Source organism: Sturnira hondurensis, unplaced genomic scaffold (genome assembly GCF_014824575.4).
Source record: "Sturnira hondurensis isolate 20B ecotype Veracruz unplaced genomic scaffold, ASM1482457v3 Scaffold0009719, whole genome shotgun sequence".
Classification (NCBI taxonomy): Eukaryota; Metazoa; Chordata; class Mammalia; order Chiroptera; family Phyllostomidae; genus Sturnira; species Sturnira hondurensis.
In genome coordinates this window covers 3,114,589-3,141,278 of record NW_028082350.1, presented here as the reverse complement: position 1 = coordinate 3,141,278, position 26,690 = coordinate 3,114,589, and the positions used below count along the sequence as shown (strand labels likewise).

At 39.6% G+C, this 26,690-nt stretch overlaps 2 protein-coding genes across 2 annotated transcripts in view; both read right to left on the bottom strand.

The window, feature by feature from the left end:
* JAML (junction adhesion molecule like) overlaps positions 1 to 2,027 on the bottom strand; it is a 38,596-nt gene extending 36,569 nt beyond the window's left edge. Inside the window, exon 1 of the mRNA XM_037057484.1 lies at positions 1,944 to 2,027. The gene's annotated coding sequence lies outside the window, so the exon portion shown is untranslated. The remainder of the gene's footprint in view (positions 1 to 1,943) is intronic.
* Positions 1 to 26,690, bottom strand: part of MPZL3 (myelin protein zero like 3) — a 28,270-nt gene that overhangs the window by 1,120 nt on the left and 460 nt on the right. Inside the window, exons 2-6 of the mRNA XM_037057485.1 lie at positions 19,811 to 19,977; positions 16,733 to 16,943; positions 13,226 to 13,391; positions 11,527 to 11,590; positions 1,944 to 5,828 (exon numbers count right to left, since the gene is read on the bottom strand). Coding sequence (XP_036913380.1) covers positions 5,802 to 5,828; positions 11,527 to 11,590; positions 13,226 to 13,391; positions 16,733 to 16,943; positions 19,811 to 19,977 — 635 coding nt within the window. The 3' untranslated portion in view covers positions 1,944 to 5,801. The remainder of the gene's footprint in view (positions 1 to 1,943; positions 5,829 to 11,526; positions 11,591 to 13,225; positions 13,392 to 16,732; positions 16,944 to 19,810; positions 19,978 to 26,690) is intronic.

Here is a 26,690-nt window from a genome sequence, read left to right as displayed (position 1 = left end):
GGGAGTTATAACTGTAAGGATCTGCTTTCCAATTATTAATTGTGTAGGGGAACTGTTATCTTTTACACAATTATGACAGAAAAAATCTTTAGATAAGAGACTCATAACAATGAGATTACCACACAGTATGTGAAAATAACCCCCACATATTACAATATTACAAGACAAAATAGGGAGAGGTGCTGTCTCAAAGTGTTTGCCCCTAGTAAGAAAAACCAGCCACTGAGCAAACATAATGGCACACTCTTCCCTTACTCACACAGCCAGCTCCACCCGCAATTCTATGTTCCCTCAATTTATACATGGCTGTGCACCTCTGGGATCTCAGATGTTTTTAGGTATGTGAATCTACATAACCATTCTGAGGAATGAACTTCTTAAAATATGTCCTTGTTTTTCCTTCCAAGACCATTTAACACAGACTGATAGGTTACAAAGCTTCTTGTAACATAGTCTAGGTTACATCAGTCAAACATCTACTAAAAGTGAGGCAGGATAAGAAGAAGCTAGGAAAAGTCCTGGGCAAATGGAATAGGGAAACTGAGACAAGAAAACTAAACAAGGCCAAACAGTTTGAGCAACTTACAGCCAGCTAATGAATCTCAAGACCTTATCTCCCCAACCAAGGACACTTGAGAGCAAATGGTTTATACCTCTCCTTGCTAATCAGAGATACATAGCTGAAATCACCCTGGACTGCAAGATAGGTAACAAAAGCCCAGTTAGTGCCATTTGTGCCAGCCAAACCCAAGGACAGGTGAAATCATGGGAACAAATAACAACAACAACAAAAAACAATTAGAGCCAGACAGACCCAAGATAAGAGCAAAATAGTGATAGTGACCAGAGAATAATTGCAAACTCCCCTATACACTCATTCTGATAAGTCAGTATGTTGAAGAACACACCTAGAAAACTAATGAATATTCTGTTAAGACCCTCTACTAAGATCTCCCCTAGGATTCCAGCCCTGTAGAAAGATAAAAATCCTTCAAAGACTCTGTGTGGGCTCTCTCTGGAGAACATCCATGCCTTTTCTTGGGCACCAACATTTTACTCACTTTCTCCCAATCTCTAAGGGTCCCCACTAAACTTGCAACCAGGGGAGCAGCAGGCAGTGCCAGCTCTTTCTAGGCTAACCCCCTGAACTTATCTCTAAGGCTCCCTTTTTGTCTGACTTTTCAATGAGCTAATAGCAGCCCCACCTTGGCTCACTTTTTTCCTATAACGTTTCTAGGGAGCCAAAGCAGAGCACAGCCTAGACTCTCTCCTATTGTTTCTTCTACCCTAAGTCCTTCCTTTGTTTCACTGCCTCTAGCCTGAATAAACATACTCTCAAAACCACCTGGAGTCATGTTGTGAAATCTTTCCTGCATGAAGTCAAGAACACACACCTACAGGCTGGCCTGAAGCCTGAGCCCTGCCCCGTAACAGAAGGGGACCTTGGCAAGTCATTACTCCTGTTCTCACCTTCTGACCAGGTTACCTAATCCACGCTACATCAGTCCTTCCTGGGATGAGGGCTACACAAAGGGTGTAACAAGTATGGACAACAGCCCAGCTCTCTTGTGAGGTTTCAAGTCCTGACTTCTTAAGGTTAAATATTAGTCTGCTGAGGACCGAGAGAAGAGAAACAGTGAAGGGTCTTGCCATGAGCTCTACCTAAAGCCACATGTTTGTGGTTTCCAGCATCAAGCTGGACTCAAAAGCTAAAGCCTTATCATCATTCACTCTTTTATTAAGAGCAAACCTTATTTCTCTTTTCTCTGAAGATCTTAACATAAGCAACTCTACACTATAGGAGGGGAAATGGCACCCCCCACTAGACTAGCTTACACAGTCCTCCCGCAGAGGTTGAGAGTTCTGATTGTGGCCTCACAATCCAAAAGGACTGCCATTAAAACCTCCAGAACTGAGAGAGAAAAGTTCAACTCACTGCTTACCCAAGATGAGGAGCACCCAGAAGCAGCAACACACTGATCTCTGCCACAACTGCGGTTCTCCACTCTGACTGAAGAGACGCTGCCAGCACAGAAAGTCAGGCTCAGAGAAACCAAATGCATGAGTCCTGAGGTGGCTGCAGAGACACAGACAGGAACCTCTGAATGTAGGTTCTCATTTCAGTCATCTGGCTCATTACCCAATTTGTATTTGTACTTTCAATGTAAAAAGGGGTAATAAATTCAACCTACTGAGGAGAAGTTCATATTTCTGACCTCTGCAGGTGTTCCCTGCGAGATTACCAGCTCTCTGAAAGTGGAATCTTGGTTGGCATTGGGCAAACATTTGCTGAGAAAGAAATCAGCTTTGGGCAAACAAAATACAATGAATTTAAGATAAACACAAAACATTATGCCTTGTTTTAAAAATATAGCAACCTCTCTTATTTTTCTCTCTCAACACAGAGTGTGATAGAGGTAGGCAATCCCCCAATCCCTGCTTCCAAGCTATGCCTGCTCAGTCCTCCAACTCACCACCTAGACACGTCATTTTCCTCTGACCTTGTGATAGCAATATTTCCAGGAAACAGACAGCATTTCATTCCCCCAGAGAATCCCTTGGGTGACTTGGACATTTTAGATGAGAATTCAAGGCTTTTTCACTTCAAGATATCTTTTGCTTTTAAGTTACCACTTCAAAATAAGTGTTCTCAATGTATACGCCTTCCACCTTGGCTGGACTGGCTCGACCTACACATGAGCACACTTGCAACTTGTCCTGTATCATTTGAAAAGTTGTTGAATACTTGCTCTTTTCAAGGACTATGCTCCATGGTTCTTGAGAAGTCCTGTCCTGGTAAGTCAGCGGTTTACCTAAATACACCCACCATGGCCTATTTCAAGCTACCAGCAATGTAGCAAAGAGGAAATGAAAAGTTCTTAAAAACTTAACAAGTGGCTCTTGCTATGTGAGCTGGATCCAGCACACCACTGAATCTATGCCGGGTTCTCAGTGAGGTGCAGCTCAGAGATGAATGGGTTGCTTGGTGCTGAAAACCACAAACCTGCCCCTCTTACATATGACAGTTCTCATCTTATATGTAGATGTACACTAGAAAGTGCAAAGAAGTTTATTAACTATGATGTGGTAAAGAGATTAAGCATGACGATATCTGTGCACATGGCCCAATAGGTACACGTCTTCCCACCTAAAAACAAAAATAATAAAATACAGCGAAATGCAGCAATTAATAGTCCAACAGTACAGCACTGGGGCCAAAGGCATGGAGCTGCCTCTCCTGACAGCCAAGTTTTGAGATGTGCAATTAAATGGTAGTCTTGGTTCACTCCCTGTGGATCTTTTTAAAGCTCCCCTTTAGAACCATAACAGAGTGGCACATCACAATATTCAGATACAGGATCTGGCCTCCAGTATTTAAGGCAGAGACATGCAACATTCCCCCTTGAAGCATCAGTACCTAATTTAGGAGCTGCAGAGAACTAAGCTGTTCCCCAAGAACCCTAGAGCAACAAGCCACATGGGAAACACCAAGCATTCTATAAGTTCACATTTGGAAACAAAAGTAAGAGTCAGATGCATAAAACTCATAAAGTAATATAACCAGAAACAAACATCTGAGCAGCCAAAGAAAAATTCTGAAAGGCCTTTAACCCCTTCTGAAGACTTCAGAATTAAATTCCTTTTCTAGACAAGGCTGGTCTCTATACAGTGTGATAAAAACTCATGGAACATCAAAAAGATAAATAGCACCTAGAATATATTAGAACAGAGGAACAAAAACACTTTATCTTTCTTCCTTCCTTAAAGAAAGCAGGTGTTCAAACACTGCCTTGTTCTTCTTTGAAGAAGAAAACCTATAACCCAGACCTCAAAATAAGGAATGAAGAAGGAAACTGATAGCAGCCTTATGACTGTAATGTGAACACAAACCCATGGAGCTGACTGAATTACCAATGTACTCTCTTCCTCTGAAGAACTCTTGTTCATTCATTTCAAATGCAAGGGACTACTTCAAATCATGATCAGAGCTACAAAACAACACAACGAAGGATTCATATAGCACCTTTTGCCTAAAGTGAAAACATATCACACAAGATTAATCCTTAAAACATGGCTGAAAAAAATTACAAGAAAATCTAGTTAAAACTAGTTCCTCATTTAATGGGATGTGGCTTTAACTGGGTTCCCAGTTCTATCCCATTTCTATCAGAGAAATGAGGACCTACAAAGAGTGTGCCTCACAATTACATCACTATCTTCAAATCCTCTAGAACCTAAATTATTTACTCTTATTGCTCAAACTGTTTTCCTCTCTCTGTTGAGGTGCCCACTACATTGGCCCCAGACAAACACATACTTAACAAGTACTCCTACATTGTGAGGTTTAACCACTGGAAATGTAAACTGCTAATAATATCTTGTCACTTCTACTTTCTTACATGACCAGAAGTAAATCATAATGTCTATTAACTAACCAGACTCTAATCTATGGACAAGGTTAACAAAAGAGGCCAGGCCAAATCTATGAGACATAGCTAACAAACCAAATTTTTAAAAATAGATTTGGCAAATAATATAAAAGTTATATTTAACATACACATACAACATATACAGTGTATAATGTATATAGAATGGCAACCTGCTGAGCCACCTAGTGAAGAGCCTGGGAAGGGACTATCCTGATGAAAAAAAAAAAGAAGGGATAATTTTTGTCTCTCATAATTAAGAAGAGAACTCTATCACTCTATCAGAGAGGACTACACTGTCAGTCCTTCTTGACATGTCATACATATTTCTTAATGGCTTACAGAAATTATCATGTAAATTAAAGTTTAAAATAGGCTGCTTTAGGAAAAGGAAGTTGATATAAGGGTGAGAGAGATCAGAAGTGAGAAGTATAGGTTATGATGATACCACTTCCTTATCCCAAATATTATATAAAAAGTTTGTAAATACCCCAATTCACTATTTGGTTTGTTTTAGAAATAAAAAAAAACATTTTCAAGATAACACAGGTTAAAAGAATATTTTCTTATAAATAACTGGTAAAATATTCTATACAGTCCCACAAAATCTTTTGAAAAGTTTTTCTTGCCTCTGATTTTAAATGTCAAGAAGGAAACCAACTCTAAGAAAGTAAAATAACAAGTTGTACCTGGCAAGAAAAAAGAAAGGACTCCCTCTACCTCACCATTCCTTTACTTGATTGTAAATTGATGACACTTTAAAAACCCACTCAAAGCACTGACTCCTGTGCCTTTCAACTCTATTGAAATTAATGTTATAGGCTCCAAGTCACCCAAACATAATTGATAATGAGATCATTAAACCAATGAGTAATATGCTGCATGCTAACTCACAGTTGTTCAGGGAGCAAAAAAAAAAAATGTTCATGGAACAAAAAAAAAACAAATGTTTTGTCTGGTAGCACATCAGGAAGCTACAAGCTCCATTTCATTTTTTAAAAAATTTGGTATCAGCAGTGTGGCCAACATCTAGAATTCTCCCTCATAACTGGAATAAAACATGTAATACATTCAAGAGCAAAGGGGAAATAAATAACATCTTTGTGTTCAGGAGAAGAATTCCTTCATTCAATTAGAGTATGTTATTAAAAGGGGTAGTTATGAGTCTCTTCTGAAAGTTTCCAAATAGTTTATAAATACAAAAAGAACATTTCTTCAATAAATAAATGGTTCCTAAAGTCTTGACTGATGAATCTGAGAATCTCCCATCACTATTCTCCAGGCCAGCTCCACTTCTCTGAGAGGCTCTAGCTGCCAGTGGAATGGGATATTTTCAGTTATTAGGTGATTCTTCTCATATCATGCAGACTTTCATCAATATGTCTCTTCATAGTCTGAATCCTGGAAGGGAAACAACAGTAGTTGTGATATGTATGTGAAGTATAATACAACAGCCAGAATTTAGCCAAAGGCCACACATCAGGATCTCCCAAATAGAACCTAGTTTGGGGCAACATCAACAGTTATGTGGCAATGACTCAGTACACCTAAATTCCCATGAAGCATCCCAGGGCCTCAATATAATTGGTGGCTATTGGGTGAATTTCTGCTTTGAAACCCTAAGCATTCCCTTTTCCTTGGTGAGTATTTTTTAAAACCTGAACATTCATTTAAAGGTGCCTGTCTACTGCAGAATGTGTAAGATTGTAGCTTGGAGTTTAGGCCAGGAGTCAGTCTACCTCTGAGTTTTAATCCCTTGCTAGCTGTGTGACCATGAGTAAAATTATTTAACTTCTCTAAGCCTCAGTTTCCTCATCTGTAAAATGAGGATAATAAAAATATTAATACTACATAGAGCAGCTATGAGAATTAAATGAGACAATGTATGTAAATCACTTAATACTGTGTCTGGTTCTTTGTAAGCAGTCATTCAAGATTAGCTACTCTTAACCATTATTTTTATTATTCAAACTTGTACTCATTGCTTCAAGCCTCAAGTGGGCCACTACCACTGGCTGGTAATTCAATTTCTCTAGTCCATTCATTCTCTTACTCTCCTAGATGACTATTTCATACCTTTCCCACTTTCCCCACCTCCAAAATCTTCTCACTTCATTCTCAGCTGATGATCTTGCTTGCTCCCATGATGGAAATAGAAAAGCAGTCAATAGTGAATTTCCACAAGCTCCCATCATATTTACTTACTCATCTACATCTGGACCCATTTACTTGGCCTTCCTTCCTTACTCTTCTTTTGGATACACTCTCCCGGACCTTATGTAAGGCAAACATCTTCACTTGTGCACTAGATCCTGGAGTCACTCCAGCGATCCTCACCTCTCTCTTCTCCAGTATCTCTTTTTTCTTCTCTACTGGCTCATCTACTATCACATACAAATGTGCTATTAGTTCTCTCATCTTAAATAGAAAAGCAATTCTTGTCATACATTTCCCTCTGCCTATTGCCCTATTTCTCTGCATCCCTCCACAGGAAAAAAAAAAAAACTCCTTGTAAGAGTTGTTTATAGCCACTGACATGAGCAAATATCTTTGTGTTCTTTCTTAACCTTACCCTGGTTCAGCTTTCATTCCACTGAAGCTGCTTTGCCAAAGTCACCAGTAACCTCCATATTATCATATTATCCCAATAATCAATGCTCATTTTACCCAACCTGACCCAGCAGCAATTGGCACACTCATTCTCTCTTCTCTTTTGCAAACACTTTCTTCACTTGGCTCCCAGGATACCAAACTCTCCTGGTTTTCTTCCTACCTTACTGGACATTCTTTTTAGGCCCCTTTGCTAATTCCTCCTCATCTCCCCAATCCATCAACCATGCAGAACTCCAGGACTCAGTCCTTTGACTCCTATCTATACTCATTTCCCTGGTAGAAATGGTTCTACCAGTCCTTACCTGCTAATTATTCCTAAATTTATATTGCCAGTTTAGACCTCTCTTCTGAACTCCACACCTACCTATATAACCAATTACTTAATCCAATCTCCACTTGGGTATTTAACAAGTATTTCAAACTTGATATATCCACACTCAGCTCCTAATCTTCCTCCAAAAACCTGTTGTACTCACAGACTTGTTACATGTTAGAAAATAGCAACCTTATTCTAGCAACTAGTTGCTCCTCTCATTCTTTCACATTTACATGCAACCTATCAGTAAACCCTCCAGCTTTACCTTTAAACTATAAGAATATAACTACTTCTCACCACTCCTACTACCACCGCCCTGACCCAAACCAACACTATCCCCTCTCACATGCATTTTTAAAATATTTTATTTCTTTATTTTTAGAGAGAGGGGAAGGGAAGGAGAAAGAGAGGGAGAGAAACATCAATGTGTGGTTGCCTCTCACATGGCCCCCACAGGGGACCTCACTCACAGCCCAGGCATATGCCTTGACTGGGAATCAAACCACGACCCTTTGATTGACAGCCCACGCTCAATCCCCTAAGCTACACCAGCCAGGGCTGTCACCTGCATTTTTAGAGTCTCCTAATTGGGCTCTCTGATTCTGTCAAGGTCCCTTACCACCTATTCTCAATATAGAAGCCAGGTGACTCTTTAAAAACATACATCAGTCCAGGAAGCAGAGTCCCACGCCAAGTCCCAAAGAGGCCCATCACCAAGACACACTAAGACACATCATAAGTAAAATACAAAAGGTTAAAGACCAAGAGAGAATCTTAAAAGCAGCAAGAGAAAGGCAGTTATTTACCTATAAGGGAGCTCCCATGAAACTGGTAACTGATTTCTCAACAGAAATGTTGCAGGCCAGAGTAACTGGCATGAAATATTCAACATGATGAAGAGCAAGGACCTACGTCCAAGATTACCCAGCAAAGCTGTCACTTAGAGTTGACGGACGTATTAAGAGCTTTTTACAGGAAAAAACTAAAAGACTTCTTCATTACCACCAAACCAGTATTATAAAAAATGTAAAGGGTCCTCTTTAAAAAGAAGAAAATAAGGTCTAAAATATAAATAATAAAATGGCAATAAATACATATCTATCGACAACTGAATTTTAAAAACAGAGTAAATGAACAAGCAGAACAGAAACAGGCTCATAGATACATAGAACATTTTGATGGTTTCCAGATAGGAGGAGGTTGGGGGGATGGATGAAAAAAGTGAGGGGATTAAGAAGTACAAATTGGTTGTTATAGAACAGTCATGGGGATGTAAGGTACAGCATAGGGAATGTAGTCAATAATATTGTACTAATTATGTATCATGTCAGATGGGTACTAGATTTATCAGGAGGATTACTTAGTAAGTTATATATATATATATATATATATATATATATATATATATATTATTGATTATACCATTACAGTTGTTCTATTCCCCCCCTTCATTCCCCCCACCCGCACACTCCCTCCCCCACCATTCTCCCCCCCTTAGTTTATAACCATGTGTCTCAAGTACTTTAGATTCTATTTTCTACCTACCGTCCATGCTATTTTCTGTGCCTTCTTCCCCCTTCTCCTTCTCCCACCCCCCTGTTTCTAACCCTCCATGTGATCTCCATTTCTATGGTTCCACTCCTGATCTAGCTGTCCTCTTGGTTTGCTTTTGTTTTAGGTGTGGTTGTTAATAACTGTGTGTTTGCTGTCCTTTCACTGTTAATATTTTTCATCTTCTTTTTCTTAGATAAGTCCCTTTAGCATTTCATATAATAAGGGCTTGGTGATGATGAACTCCTTGAACTTGACCTTATCTGAGAAGCACTTTATCTGCCCTTCCATTCTAAATGAAAGCTTTGCTGGATAAAGCAATCTTGGATGTAGGTCTTTGGATTTCATGACTTGGAATACTTCTTTCCAGCCCCTTCTTGCCTGGAAGGTCTCTTTTGAGAAATCCGCTGACAGTCTGATGGGTACTCCTTTGTAGGTGACTGTCCCCTTATCCCTTGATGCTTCTAGGATTCTCTCCTTCATTTTGGTCTTGGCTAATGTAATTATGATGTGCCTTGGTGTGTTCCTTCTTGGGTCCAACTTCTTTGGGACTCTCTGAGCTTCCTGGATTTCCTGGAAGTCTATTTCCTTTGCCAGACTGGGGAAGTTCTCCTTCATTATTTGTTCAAATAAGTTTTCCACTCGTGGCTGTTTCCTTCCCCCTTCTGGTACCCCTATAAACCGGATGTTGGAACGTTTAAAGATGTCTTGGAGGTTCCTAAGCCTCTCCTCCATTTTTTTGAATTCTCATTTCTTCATTCCTTTCTGGTTGGATGTTTCGTTCTTCCTTCTGGTCCATTCCATTGATTTGAGTCCCAGTTTCCTTTCCATCGCTATTGGATTCCTGGACATCTCCCTTCATTTCAATTAGTTTAGCCTTCATATGTTCTTCTAATTTGTGACTATAATCTACCAGTTCTGTGAACATCCTGATAAATAGTGTCTTGAATTGTGCTTCTGAGAGGCTGGCAATTTCTCGGTTGCTTAGAGTTATTGGCTCTGGGACTTTGAGTTCTTCTTGCGCCATCTTTTGGGCTGTTCGTGCCTGTTCCAGAGCAGGATCGGAGCCCTAAAGTGTTCACTACAGCAGGGCAACTAAGTCGCTGGGTTGTGACATTGTATGTGGGGTCGGGGTCAAAGAGGGACAATGGCTTCCCGTCTGCTGCCTGCCGCCGCAACCCCCACTGGCACCATAGCCACCACCGTCACCAGGCCCACGCGTTTCGTTCCACTGCACGCGAGTGTGTCACCGCCGTCAGCCCTCCACCACTGGGTTCGCCCCCTGGGGCCTGCGTGGTCCATCTCACTGTGCGCGAATGTGCGACTGCGGTCAGTCTGCCCCACACCCCGACTGGTTCCGGGCTGCCTGTGCGCCTAGGTCGGGGGATCTGTCCACCCCGACCCAGCTCCACTGCTGGCTCCGCCTCTCTTACCGTCCCCGTTGAACGGTTCGTAGTTATCGGACTTCCGTATAATTCCGTTTTCTGGTCTTTGGGTGTGTCCTAGTTCTCCAAACCTTTGTTGTATTCAAACTTGGTTGTGGGAGAAGGCACAGTGTTTCCACCTATGCCTCCATCTTGGTGGAAGTCCACCCACTTAGTAAGTTATATAAATGTCTAATCACTGGGGTATACACCAGAAAGTAATATAATGTTGCACGTTGACTATAACTGAACAACCAAAAAATTATTTAAAGTAAAAAAAAAAGTTCTTTGACAGCAGATATTTTTGTCCATTTTGTTCACTGCTATTTCCTAGAGTCATATCTGGCACATGTCAAATGCTCCATGAATAACTTATCAAAATATCCAAACTCTAAAGGGTTGGTATTAGATCCTCTCCACTGGCACTTTCCCTCATCTTACCTCAAGTACCAGAAAAAGAGGAATAAAGAACACTGCAATGAGTAATTAGGCTGTGTTCATCTGGCTAAGTGCTGAACTTGGCAATAGTAAGTACAAAAAGAGCTCAGGTTTAAATCATAAAATGACAGGTATGCTTCATATTAGATCATATATTACTTTTCAACTGGACCACATAAGAGAGAGCTTTCTTTTTCCTAGGTTCCTGGGATAGCCAAACAAACCTTTCAGACACAGAAAGTGCTTGAAAAAAGAGAAATGGCAGCCTTTTGAAATTCAAATAAAAATTCAGGCCTTCCAACCTGAGTATTTGTTATTGGCAAAGCCATCAAGTTACCTAAAAGGTTATATCACTATAATTCCATGGGGGGGAAAAAAACTGAGGCTCTGCAGAAACATTCAATTCAGGGCTCTGGGTCCAGCCAGTTGAAGTCTCCTAGCATGACTTTAGTGACAGAGGACACTCCACTTTCAGTATGTTCTCTGTCAATCAGCAGAGAAAGCTCTACACTGTCCCCTTCCCTAATCCAAAGACACTCCTCTCTGCCCATGAGAGAGAAAACAAAATAACAATTAGAGTTTGGGGGTAGGGGACTCCCTGAAACAAAAATGCTTTGGAGGAAGACCTTGACTGACATTATGCTTTGGGCCTACTGGCATACCCTCTGCTCCCTCTGCTCCCTCTAAGGGCAAAGGAAAAGACGTAAGCAAAAGAGTGAAACATGAACAGGGGACAGAAGAAATGGCATAAGCTTACCAAGCACTCAGCACAATGGACACAAAGCCTTGACATGCAGTCACCTTCCTCCTCTTGGTCAGTGCTGTAAAAAGGACAAACCAAATCAGAAAAATCACTAGGTCAGTGTATTATAGCAGCTAAGAGCACAGGCATTAAAGTCAGACAGGTCTGGTTTTAAATTCCAGTTCTGCCACTTATTATCAGGGTAACTGGGCAAATTACTTAAGTTCTAGGAGCCTGTTTCCCCTATAAAATGTAGATATTACCAGCCATGGTTATAGGATAGTGGTTAAGAGTAAAGAAAAATAAACACATGTAGAACACATACCACAATGCCTGGAACATAGCAAGTGCTCAATAAATAGGACCTAGTCTCAGTCATTCATTTAGAAATACACTGAGCACCACACATGTCTTAGGCACTGTGCTAGGCTGGGGATAAAGAGTTCATAGTCTCTTGGGGGTGAGAGACCTGTTGAAACTTAACAAGTACATTATTATATAATACAATAAGATAAATATTTTAATGAAGTTAAGGTCAAACTTCTCTGGCAGCAAAGAGGAGGGAGTGACTAGTTCTCCTTGCAGGACCCAGGAAAACTCAACAGAAAGGGACATTTCAGCTGGGTCATAAATGATAAGAAACAGTATACCAGTAAGGCAAAAAGGGGAAAGAAGGAGGGGATTCCAGGTGAGAGAGAAGCATTCCAGGTGGAGAGGGGATGGAGTCTGACCTGAATGAGTATAGTACGTGGAGAGAGCAAATAAGCTCCCTGTAGCTAGAATATGGATCAAATGAGAAGAAATGGTAGGAAACAACATAACTTGTTGGAATTTCCTATCAATTTTGAAGGAATGAGATATACACATCAGGTTTTATATTCAGAACCAAAGAATCATAAAGTCTGATTTCCAAAGTAGGAAACTAGGACAATTCTATCAACCCTTCCATCTCTCTCCAAATTAATATCCATAGGTTTCACTTTCAGCCTTCCTTGTAGTACTGCTCAGCAGAACTCTTCTCTTCAGAAGGAAGTTTCAGCCCCGGTCAGTGTAGCTCACTTGGTTGGAGCATCATCTGGTAACCAAAAGGTTGCAGGTTCAATTCCCAGTCAGGGCACATACCTAGGTTGTGGGTTTGATCTGTCCTGGCACATATGATTCTCAGTCTGGGCAAGTGCAATCCCCAGTTATGGCATATACAGGAGGCAACCAATCAATGCATCTCTCTCACATCCATGTTTCTCTCTCTCCCTTCCTTCTCTCCCTCCCTCTGTCCATTCCTTTGTCCCTTCCTTTGTCCCTTCCTTTCTCTTCGAAAGCAATGCAAGAAATGTCCTCAGGTAAGGATAAAAAAATTTTTTTAATTAAAAGGATCCCTGGCTGGTGTGGTTCAGTAGATTGAGTATAAGCCTGTGAACCAAAGAGTTACCAGTTCATTTCCCAGTCAGGGCACATGCCTGAGTTTTGAGCCAGGTCCCCAGTTGGGGGCATGCAAGAGGCAACTACATATTGATGTTTCTCTCCCTCTCTTTCTCCCCTCCTTCCCTCTCTCTAAAAGTAAATAAATAAAATATTAAAAACAAAAACAAAAAGGAAATTTCAACAGGATAACTAGTCTCAGCCTGGAAGAAAGGAAGGCATGGGTGCAGCAGCCTTGGTACCATACCATCCACAAAGCACGGATTTGAAGGAGAAATGAATTTACTGGACTTACTCATCTGAAACCTCAATAGATGACTTCTTAAAGCCTGATTTGCTCCTTTTCTTCAGCCTTGCAGACTTCCTCCCCATTCGCACCAGCAGCAGAACAACCACCACGGTTGAGGGAATGAAAACAAGAATGGAAAGAAGTGCCACAGAGGAGAGCATGGTGCCGAAACCTAGAGAAGGAAAAGAGAAGGTAAAAGAGAGGGACGTGCAGAAATGTTTTCTTGGCTATGAGATAGGTTTTACTTTCACCCTTGCCATTTCCTCTCATTACAAAAGGTATAAATTGGATGTAGAAAAAATAATAAAAATTTACCCATAATCCTACTACCTAAGACTGACACATTACTATGTACTTATTCAATTGTCTTTCTAAGAATATGTGAATATGGGTCTGCATATAGGGAGGACAGTGTATATTTTAAAACTATGAATCATATTTTATATATTATTCCTAACCTCCTGTTTTACTTAATATATAATAAGTATTTTTCATGTCATTAAAAGTTCCTTCCAGAGGTGACTTTTTAAAAGGCTGCAGAGTATTCTACCATATTGAGTAATTTAATGACTCAGTCCTCTAATGCTGAACATTCAAATTACTTCCAATTCTTTAAATTTATGAGTTATATTATGATGGTCATCCTTGTGCATAAACCTTCATGCTTAGCTCTATTTCTTTAAGATAAAGTTTTTAAATCAAATTCTAAATTAAAGGGTATATATTTTTAAGGTATCTATTCATATGACCAAGGGTCTTTCAGAAAAACTGTATTAGTTTCTACTCCCCCCACTAGTATGAATGTGTTCATGTCTTTGAAACTTATGGGTTATTATCTTTTAAAAAACCATAATGTATCTCTAAGTCTTTGGTTCAAATCCAACTAAGCACTAGAATGTTCAAAAGTCACCAGGGAATAATGTAGAAAATTAATATTAGTCCTTAACCCACTCTCCTTCAGTTTCACACTAAAAGGAAAGTGCTGGTCTTTGCAACATCAAGGAAATGTGCTGCCTCTATCACTGGAGTGGTAGGTATCCTTTCAAGACACAGGCAAGAACACTATCTCATAACTAAGGCACGAACATACTAGGGAAACCAGAATGACTTCTTTATGGCAGAGACAACAACCCTCATTTATTACAGGATCTGTCACACATCCCACACACCTCCGGTCACATGAAGTCTTAACAAAAAGGACGGTGGGGGAGATGAAGAAACTATGACAGTATTTGAAGAAAAACTTCAGCTTGCAAAATGAAGATTAAAAATTTCATCCCAATAGAGGGGCTCCTGGTTAAAATGGAAGTGTAGGTAGATATGCTTCACTTCCTCACATAACCTAAAGAAGGATAGCAACCAATTTAAAAACAAAAAACAACCAGAACTTCCAGAAAATGAAAATGTATGGAAGTCCAACAACCAGGTAAAGAGAAACATTCATCCAGACTGGCAGGAGGGGCAGAGGTGGGCAATTGATTCGGACAGGAAATGCGGCAAGGTGGTGGCTGGCAGACCGGAGGACCCACATTCCCATGTGAATAAACCAGGAGGAACAAGTGCGGAACAAGTGGGGAACAAGTGGGGAACAAGTGGGGAACACACTGCACAACACAGGGACCCAGTGTAGGAAACTAAAGCTTCAAGACCACTGGCTGTAAAAACCTATGGGGGTAAAGGTGGGAGAAACTCCTAGTCTCACAGGAGTCCAATGGAGAGGCCCATACAGTCTGAGAATGTACACAAGCTAAGTCACCCAGGAATTAGCACCAGAAGGGCCTAATTCACTTGCACAGAGTGGGGGAAGAGACTGAAAGGAGGGCAAGAGCTAAGCAAATGTCACTGTTCCCTCTCTGATCCCTCCCCCACATACAGTGCCACACTGTAGCAAAGTAGGTGGCCCTGCCCTACCTAAAGCTCCACCCCTTATAATGTAACAGGTGTGCCAAGACAAGGAAATATGGCCCAAATGAAAGAATAGATCAAAACTCCAGAAAAAGAACTAAGCGATGAAGAGACAGGTTGGACAAACTCTCTAACCTATCAGATGCAGAGTTCAAAACACTGGTAATCAGGATGCTTGCAGAATTGGCTGAGTAAGGAAGGAATAAAGGAATAAAGGAAGAAGTGAAGGTTATGCAAAGTGAAATAAAGAGAAATATACAGGGAACCAACAGTGCCCTGTATCATTCAAATCAATGACTTGGAGCAGAAGAAATAAACATCCAACTGAAACAGAATGAAGAAACAAGAATTCAAAAAAATAAGGAGAGGCTTAGGAACCTTTGGGACAACTTTAAACATTCCAACATCCAAATCATAGGGATGCCAGAAGGAGAAAAGGAAGAGCAATAAATTAAAAACTATTTGAAAGAAATAATGAGCCCCTGGCTGATGGAGCTCAGTGGATTGAGTGCCAGCCTATGAACCAAAGGGTCACTGGTTCAACTCCCAGTTAGGGCACATGCCTGGGTTGCAGGCTGGGTCCCCAGTTGGGGGTGTACAAGAGCAACCACACATTGATGTTTGTCTCCCTTTCTTTCTCCCTCCCTTCCCCTCTCTAAAAATAAATAAATAAAATATTTTTAAAAAGAAAAAATACTTTAAAAAATAATAATGAAAGAAAACTTCCCAGTCTAATGAAGTAGACAGGCATGCAAGTTCAGGAAGCTTAGAGAGTCCCAAACAAGTTGGACCCAAGGAGGAACACACCAAGGCACATTCATAATTACATTGCCCAAGATTAAATATGAGATGATCTTAAAAGCAGCAAGAGACAAGGAGAGATGGACCTACAAGGACTTCCCAGAAGACTATCAGCTTACTTCTGAAAAGAAACCTTGCAAGCAAGAAGGGGCTGGAAAGAAGTATTCAAAGTCATGAAAAGCAAGGACCTACATCCAAGATTATTCTATCTAGAAAAACTGTCATTTAGAATGGAAGGGCAGATAAAGTGCTTCCCAGATAAGGTCAAGTTAAAGGAGTTCATCATCATCAAGCCCTTAGTATATGAAATGTTAAAGGAATTTATCTAAGAAAAAAAAGATCAAAATTATGAAAAGTAAAATGACAAAAAAGTCACAACTATCAACAACTGAACCTAAAAAAAAACAACAACTAGAACAGAAATGGAGAGTTATCTGAGTGGAGGGAGAAGGGGAGAATGGGGGTAAAGGTACAGGGAATAAGAAGCATAATTGAAAGGTAGAAAAGAGACAGAGGGATGTTAAGAATAATATGGGAACTGGAGAAGCCATGTATGACCTATGGACTAAAGAGGGTGGGAGACTGGTGGAGGGGGATAAAGGGAAGAAAAAAATGGGACAACTGTAATAGCATAATCAATAAAATATACTTAAAAAAATCATCCTAATAGACAATTCAGAATGGCAGAATGCTCCAAAGACCAAGTGCATTACAAAGATAGGTAGCTTTGCTTGTCTTTGGTTTGTTGAAAGAGCACCACAGTAGTCACTAGGTACTGCAGAAGAAGGTTAGTGACAGTTAGCTTACCCCTTTCTGTGACTATTAGCTCTGTCATGGGAATGTTATGGTGCACATCTGGGGGATTCTTCACAGCACAGCTGAATGTTCCATTGTCCTTCATGGTAGGGTTGTTTATGCTTATGGATGCATCCCCTTTGTATACATCTCCAACCCAGGAAATTCGATCTCGAAATGTACCTGCTGTGGTTGGGTACTGGAAGGACTGATAATGAAAAATCTAAGAAAGCAACACCATGAGAAAAAAAAGTTAATTTGGAAAATGCAATAAAGACGTAAAGCTTAGTAGGTCTAAAATAAATTAAAAACGTATAATGAGTTTTCTCAGTTGGGCATTTTTTTATGCTTTGTTCACCTCCATCCTGTAAGTTAAAAGATGGGTCAATGAAACATCAGAAAAAGGCCTGATGAAAGAATCTTGGTATCCTAACTCTCAAACCTCTTCTAAATTCTCCCTAAAGTCTTAAAGCAGTAGTTCTCAGCCAGGGGTAATTTTGCCCTCCAGGGAACATTTGGCAATATCCACTGATAGTTTTTTGTTATCACAATTGGGGGGAATACTATTGGCACCTAGTGGGTACAATACAGGAATATTACTAAAAACCCCAAAATGCATAGAACAGCTCCCACAACAAAGAATTATCCAGGTTAAAATGTCAACAGTGACAAAATTAAGAAACCCTATTCCAAAGTAGCATCTAATATAATACTGTATGGTTTGCAAATGACTTCTATGCATTTGCTATTAGAGCCTTATAACAACTGTACACAGGGCAAGTATAATTATTTCATATTTACAGAAAGAGGAACAAGGCCAAAAAGAAAAAAGAAAACAACTGAGTTACTAAAGGTACAGAGCTAATAAATGGGAAAGGGGAGATTTTTGTATTTTCTCAAAATCACCAGGAGAGTATAATATAATCAAGCCTCTCTCAAGCTATCTATCTTGGCAATTAATAAAAACCCCAAGTCAGAAGCATGATCAGTACTCAATGAATGTATTCTGAATTAAAACACTGCTTCAGATAAGTCATTATACACTTTATCACCAAAAGCACTTACTGGAATTTTATCTAGTTGCAGGCCCAGCGGGTACCACAACGCAATATGATCAATATCTCTCTATCTCTATCTCTCTCTCTCTCTCTCTCTCTCTCTCTCTGATGCAAGGGTCAAGGCTTTCCTCTTTATTTGTCTACTTGCTACCTCCCCATTTAGGAACAATTGCCCAATTTTAAAGAGCAACTTCCCAAAGAAGATGCTGAATCATTTCTTATTGGTTCATTTGTTCATGTATTCATTCAACAAATATTTACTGCACACCTATTATGTGCTAGGCACTGTGTTAAGCAAAAGGATATAGTGAGAGCCAAACAAGCACAGTCCCTGCTCTCATGGAATTTACAGTCTAGTGGGAAATATAGATGTTAAGAAATAATATGTGTAATGTGCGTTCCAAAAAGGGAGGTAAAGAATGCCTACTGCTGATTATTAGCATCAACATGACAGGGTTTGAAATTCCTTACTGACAAAACAAGGCCGGTTGTGTGTCTTTGAGATGAATCTAACTTTTAATTCCAAGTTAGTAATACTCAAATCCTTGCTAACTGATTACTCTGATAGAACCCTGACTGACCACATAACTACAACATCATGCTACATAACATTAAAGGGTCACTAATTCCAACTTGGGTGAGCCGACTTTCTGACCAGCCTAAGAGAGACTAGCACCATATGAGAACAGCCTACTGTTCGCAGTTAAGGCTTCTGACCCAAGAAAACCCCCATTGCTTTCTCTGTCCTATATATTTTTTAAAAGATTTTATTTTTAGAGAGAAGGGAAGGGAAGGGGAAAAAGAGGAAGAGGAACACTGATGTGAGAAAGAAACATCAATAGGTTGCCTCTCACATGCCCCCAACCAGGACCTGACCCGCAACCTAGCCATGTGCTCTGGTTGGGAATTGAACCAGCAACCTTTCAGTTTGTGGTACAATGCCCAACCCATGGAGCCACACCAGTCAGGGCTCCTACTCTGCCCAGGGAAGCAGAATTAAATGAGGCCAGTCATAGCTCCCAATCACTCAAAATAAAGCAAACTATTTTAGGTTTAAAAAAAGAGGACCATGCACATAGCCTAGCTTCCTTCACTGGAGTCACCTACCTAACCCCAAGCTACATTCCACTCAATAAGACTCCTAAAAAAATTCAAAACTATACATTAAAATTAAGCCAAAAGTTTTTTCAATGAAGGAAACAGGAAAAACAAATTAAAGATACTTTCAAAAATCCAATTTCATATACAGCTTTGACAATCACATTCTTGAGAGTATCTACCCCAAACTAGGGTAATGCTGAAAGCATCAAGAGAAAGGGTTTGTTTTTTTTTAATAGCACTGCAATCTTCAATCAGACATCCACAATGGGATCTGAATCATAAATTGTTTTATATGTGTGACTAAGGTATATAATTTCTAATAGTGCAAGACCATCTGTTACCAAGAGCATCTGTCATCAACATCAGGTGCCACTATTTCCTTCCAAGAGTACTACATAAATCAATGCAGACATTTACACAATGGGAAAAGATGCCAAGAGAAATCTACAGAGTATAGATACTGAGGCAGATACACCCACTGAGACAACTTCATACGACAGTAAATGAGCAGCTTTGAAAGAAAGGATGACTAGGACTGGGACCTATAGGATTTTTCTATCCAACAGTCCTGGAGGTACCACTTCTTAGTACATGGAATCTACTAAGATTTTGAAATCTTATAGAAAATGATTTTATGAAGCCAGGAAAAGAGAAACAACAAAGGGGAAACAAAATTAAACTACATTTCCTCTGAATTTCTGACAACTTTTTTCCAATAGCTTATTTGCAAAACTCTTACAGAGAAGAATAAAAACCCATACATGACCAAATGGGTGTCATGTAGGGCAGCAGCTCATCTCCTACTGAAATAGAAGCTCATCTTCTATTCTAAGATAAGAAGGCCTAAGGAGTGCCTGGGACTTGGAATAAAAGGATTCCTAAGCTCTTGACCACAGAAGACCCAAAGAAAAATTTTGAAGTATACACTTACTGATTCTGTGCGACTGCTGCTGGGAGGTCGGTATGTCCAATCTATGGTGAGTTTGTCAGTGACAGATGAAGTCGACTTGAAAATGCATTTCAACTTGATCTTTTCTCCAACATAACCCCGAACACGGGCATCCACTTTAATCTCCAAGGAAAGGGCAGTGTGAACACCTAATCAAAGCAAGCTCAAATATTTAAAGTGTTTTTATTCGGGTAGAAGAAATATAGATGACTAAAGAACATAAAGATGCTATTTATCATTTTTAAGGCTCTCATAGAAACCACAGTGATAAATATCTTCTCATGTAAGCCAAATGTAAGCCAAAAAGGATAAGGAGTGGATGTCTGCATTAATCAAGGACAGTATTTTTGTCATTTTACAATATTAAATCATAGAATGGATTCTTGAGTAAAATTTAAAAGTGGTTCCACCAGCATTTTTCCAAGTACAGACTTTTGGTTAAATTACATTCAAACAAGTGGGTCAGCCCACAGCAGGCTAAAAGAAAACACCACCCACTCCCCTAACACACACACATTCTCTCTCTCTCTCTCCCCCACCCCCCCACCCCCACCCCCACCCAGGATATCAGCTATTGTGGTTTAAGGGACTTACCCCAACTACAGCATGGCTGTAACCTGAAGCTACTCTGGCTTCAACCACCAGCCAAATGAGAATAGAAAGTAAGAGCAGGATATTTTTTTCAAAGAATTTTGTAAAAATTCTAAGGTTCTATCTAGTTTTGTTTTGGTTTTTCCTTTCTTTAAGCTGGTTAGTGAATCATATATCCATTAAAACTAAATCATGGGGAGGAAAAGAGAACAACTTAATCCATTCTAAATGTGAAAATGAGATATAATTTTTTTAAATCTCTAGAAACTTACTCTTTCCAACTGTGACACTCTACTACCCCAAAACAGTTGACACTCATATAATATCAACTTTGACCCTCTACTGCCCCAAAAGAGTTGACACCTCCCTCTGACCAATTCCCTCTGCTTTCAGAGAACAGTGAGCAGTTCTATTTCTCTCCCATAGAAAGCCTTTTTTTTTAGGGAAGTAAGCCACTGGCCACTTTGTTTTTCCCGCTTCCTTCTCTATGGCAATAAGCCATGATTGTTTCAGTGGGCCAAAGGCAAACAGAACAGCAAACTCACTCACACACTGTCCTGAGAACTTCTATGTGCAGGATGCATATTCCAGCCCTATCTATCACTTGCTGGCTCTGTGATCTTAGTAAGTTACTTTACTTCTTCAGTTTCTCTCTCTGATGGGAATGATAATAATAGCACTTATCTTAGAAGTTCACTGTGAGGAATAAATGAGTTAAAACATTTACAACACTGAGAAGCCAAACTAACCCAAAGAGAAGGTTCAATGCATGTTAGGTTCATCATCCTTATTGCCACATCTTCAGTTCTGCCTACACTCTTTCAACCTTTCCTAACACAGACAGTTATGAGTCACCTATTCCACTGCCTTTATTTCTGCTGCTTTTAATCATTTTTCTTGCTCCTCTCCAGACAATCTAGTCTGTTCACATTCTTCTTAAAGGAGGAGACCAAGACTGACTTCACAACTCTAATAAGAATCTGACCCATCCCAAAGATAATTACTTCTGGCTCACTCACAGCATCCTCTCTGACTTTGACAGAATAAACTTGTCATTCCTCTATGCCTTCGTGAATGCTGTACCTTTCCCTGAAAAGCCTTCAACCCCCAGTCCCTACTCTCTCCTGAACTACCTTACTCATCACCCAAGATCCAGTTCTAAAAAATGGGAGGTGGAAATGAGGGTAAACTACTCTCTCCCCATACCCTTTATTCTAAAAAATAAGCATAGCACAGAGATTTTAAACTATGGGTTTAGAATTAGACAGACCTGGACTTCAATTTCTAGCTCAGCTACTTTCTAGCTGTTACACTCTGATCACAGTTATTTAATCTGTTCAAACTTCTATTTCCTCACTTGGTAAATGGGAATTACAACAAGGCCTACTTCACTGGATCACTGTGAGGATCTAATAGATTAAATAACCAAAAAATGCTTAGCATAGCACCTGAAATAGAAACTTTCAATAAATGTTAGCTATTATTAAATACCGCAAACATTCAAAAACTGTCAATAATTATCTATTGGGCTATAGAATAAAATACAAATAGTGACAGTCTGCCCCAAACACTTGCTTCTCCACCCATCTACCAATCCCATTCCCTTCACCATTGCCTGAATGTCCTGCCATTTCCTAGATTTACTATGTCCTTTTACATTACTGTGCCTTTCTTTGAATATGTCTTTGTCTGGAAGGATCTCCCCACCTCTACCAGTCCTGTCTGAGTTGTTCCCCCCCCACACCATCCCCCAATGCTCACATACTTTCAAAACCCAGCTCAAATATCAGCCCCCTTGTTATGTATGCCCAAATACCCTGATGCAGTTCATTGTCCTCTCGTCAATGTTCTCATTGCCTTTAGTACATAATGCTACTCAAGTACCTATATCACTGATTACATTCAGTTTCAAAAGATGATTTCCTCCATTAACATACCACTTTGAGAGCAGTTCAGAAGGAAGGAAGCAGGCAGACAAGGGCTGAGAGAGAGAAGTGGACAGGTCACCAAAAACTGTAGTGTAGGAATAAAGCATGCTCACTGGTCACCTACTCTCTTCCTATCCCCTTTTACCATATTTTCAACATTCCTAAGTTCCCTATGGTCCCAGATGACCATGCCTAGACTGTGACTGTTGTACACGGAAAGAGAAAAATCACACAACTGCAGAGATAGTTACCATAAGAAATTTGTGAATTCCACCCACAGCTGAGCCTTTAATGACACTGATGGCCTTTTAACCAGGCTTGGTCATCTCCTCTGATTCCTCAAACTCTGCCATTCTCTTTTATCCTCTGTGTACCTACAAATTCCTTATTCTCAGAAAATTTCTCCTCTTACTGCTTCAAGAAACTTGAGGCCATACAAACTGCCCAGCCACACATACCTTCCTGTATCTGCATTCATCCTAACTTCCAACCTCAAAGAGTGTGGTGTCCCTTTTTCTATGTAAGGTTAATTCCTCTGCTCTAGGGAAGATAATTAGGAGGAGTCAAGAGTAAATACAAGATTACTTAGAAGGCCATTACAATAATCAAGAAGAGAAATAAGGGGAGCATGAATGAAGTTGGAAGGAGTGGACATGGAGAGAACTAGGGAGACAATACTTACAAGGTAAAATCAGCAAGAATTGGTGACAGATCAGATGTGGAATGTTAGAGAAAGAGAAGTGTCATGGATAATTCCTGGGTTCCTGACTTGGTGATACGATTCACTGACCCACACAGGGAAGACTAGAAAAGTATCAAGCTTGGCAGGAAAGAACATGAGTTTCACTTTGAATAAGTTTAAGGTGCCTTTGAGATACACAAGGGATGATGTCAAGGGGATAGTTACTTTAGGGCAGGGTCAGCAAAGTATGGTTCATAGGTCAAATCTAGCCCACATCTACACAAAGTTTTTTGTTGTTTTTGTTGTTGTTGTTTGGTTTGTTTGTTTTTTTAGAGAGTGAGGAAGGGAAAGAGAGATATGTCAATGTGAAACATCAACTGGTTGTCTCCCATAAGTGCCCCAAGCAGGGATCAAACCTACAACTAAGCATGTGCCCTGACCAGGAATTGAACCCATGACCTTTCAGTATACGGGATGATGCTTCGGCTACTGAGCCACACTGGCCAGCTACAAAAAGTTTTATTAGAATACAACCATGCTGATTCATTGATATATTGTCTTAGGATGTTTTGTAATAATCCAGCAGAGCTGAATAGCTGCAAAAGACCATGGGGCCCACAAAGCCTAAAATATTCTTTGGATCTTTGATAAAGTTTACCTACTTTGATTTAGGGCACATATGGTAACCAACTCCACACACACACACACACACACACACACACACTTTCCACATCTCTCACGGTTTCTATCAAATCTGTGTGTTCTTATTTCCTACCTATCCTTTACACACTGGCGTGCCTAAAAGTTCCATCCTTAGTCTATGGTCCTTCATTTAACACATTCTCTGTGGACAATCCTAACCACTTTTATAGATTTAACAATTGTTAATAGGCTAATGATTCTCCAATCTATATCACTAGCCATCACTGTCCCTGAGTGTCCAAATATTAATAGATCCTTGAGTATCACCACCATAAGATCTCACATTGAATGTAGTGAACTTTTACTTGTTGCCTGCTCTATCCATTCCCCTCCTCTCCTTTCCTAACTATACACAGCTTTTCTCTGGATATCCACCATTTCCGATGTAGCCCATGAGCTTGGGGGAAGATGCATTTATCAGACAGACCCCAGGCAAAAAAGAGAAGGCACAACCAACTGAGATTTTGAAAAGTATACGGACAACTTTTCAAAGGAACTTTTCTCAGGGTCAAGGAAGCCAACAAAGGCACAAGGCCTCTGTCATCCCCAAGCCTGAAGTAACAAAAGAAGGAAGTGGTGTTACCAGAGCCTGATAAGAGATGGAGATACTGCCACCTGATAGAAGCGGTAGTCATAGAGGGACACAGCCACTAAATTAGACTACACTACTAATCTACACATCGGGATGTTGGCTTCCCTTGGGGAAGAAGGGATAATGACTGGAAGGAAGCACAAGGAAGGCTTCTGGAGTGCCAGCAATATTCTATATTCTGAACACCTGGGTGCCAGTTACCCAGGTGTTCAGTTTCTGATAATTCATTGAGCTGTACCCTTATGATATGTGCACTTTTCTCTATATATTATACTAAAACTGAAAGTTTTAAAATCAAGGGAGGTAAAATAATTTGTCTCCTTTACTCAAAAAAATAAATAATAAAAAATATTGATCCAATGTTACATTCATTCATAAATTTCTATCTTAGGAATAACCTGCTTGTGAATATTTATCAACTGAGTGAAAAAGCATTCTTCCCAGGTAAAAACAGCTAACTACAGAAATACTCACAATTATCAAAATTTTTAATCTGAGAGGAAAACAAAAAAGTCATTTAAACATGGAAGAAATGAAAAAATGGTAAAACTCCCAATTTTGTATACAAGTTTTCCAAAATAAAAATCTATCAGCCTTTGATTTATTAAATTGTCCATATAGCCCTGGCTGGTGTGGCTCAGTGGATTGAGCACCAGCCTGTGAAACAAAGGGTCACCAGTTTGATTCCCAGTCAGGGCACAGGCTTGGGTTGTGGGCCAGGCCCTTGGTGTGGGGCATGCAAGAACCACACATTGATATTTGTCTCTTTCTCTTTTCCCCTCTCTAAAAATAAATAAAATCATTTTTAAAAAAAAGAAAGAAATTGCCCATTTATATGAAAAAGAGAAAAGTATAAAAACCTTAGGTGCCTAATCTACTGTTTCTAATACTTAGACAACTGATAATAGCAGGACCACATTTATAACATAAGGAAAAGGCAAACAAGCTAATAATTTAACAGGTCCTATCTTTGAAGACAAACACTGGAATGAAACAAAGGTATCACCTAACAGATTAAAAATCAACAACGCCCCCCAAAAGGATTAACCTTGAAAACATGCTAATTGAAAGAAGCTAGTCACAAACCACTGCCCCCCACATATTATAGGATTTCACTTTTATGAAATGTCCAGAATAAGCAAATCCATAACAATAGAAAGTAGACTGATGTATGCCAAGAGCTGGGGGAAGGGAGGAATGGGGAGCATATGTTAAAAGGTTTGGAGTTTCTCTTTAGGATGATGAAAATGATCCCAAATTAATTGTGGTAATGATCGCACAACTCTGAATATACTAAAAACCACTGAAGTATACCCTTTACATGAATAAATTGAATGGCATGTGAATTATATCTCAAAAAACCTGATCTTTTTAAAAGGCAAAAAGATAAATCTACTCAACAAGTATACAGATCATAAAATCAACTTTTAGTGTTTGAATTATTTGGTCTGCTAGATTTAAAATGAAGCTTAAAAAGTCGCCCACCACTTCTACATTTTTTTCTTCAATGGGACAGTATTTGAACATTGCCATTGGGGGTGAGGTGGAGGTCTGGGATTAGTTGGAGGAACAGTAGGTCAACCTAATTATTCTACTGCAAAATAACTTAGCTGAAAAACTGGACACTTACAATGACATAGGCAGCTAGGAAGAATCAGAAAATGTGCTGGCGGCATGAATATTACTCATCAGACAAATAAAAACTTCCCCACCTTACCTGCTGAGATTTAGAACACTTACAGTCTTTATGTTAAAGGTACCCTTCAGAAATTCTCACTGTCCATAGGGAAATTTTAAGATGTTAACAAGGCATTCTAATGCTAGCTCTACTAACACATAATTTCCCAGGAAGACACACAAACACACAAACACATTTTTTTAAAAATCCAACAAATAATTGCACCCTAAAATGAAATTACGTTCAATTGAAACAATGCAATCCGAAACTGCATGAAAGCAAAACTAATCCAAATTTTAAGAGTATGTCATAGTGTGAACACTTTTACTTTTTATGTTAGTTAATAGTATACATTAAAATTTTAAAAGAATTGGTATGCCCTTTATTGTATTTTGTTAAAGTTTGCTATTAAAATGCTAAAGCAGTTGCTTTTTCAACAAAATACGTCTCTATTATAACCAAGTTACAGCATACCTTTCATGTAATACACGTTTTTACTTCACAGGCCCTGATAGTCACCTATCAAAAATAAAATTAACAACTAATAACTTGGTGATACTAAATAAACAAGTAAACCAAAAAATAATCATGTTTCTCTTTCCCAAAATACTGGACAAGGTAATGAACACTACAATTGCCCTTTACGAATCATAACATACAGCCAATAAACCACAGCTGAGTCAATCACA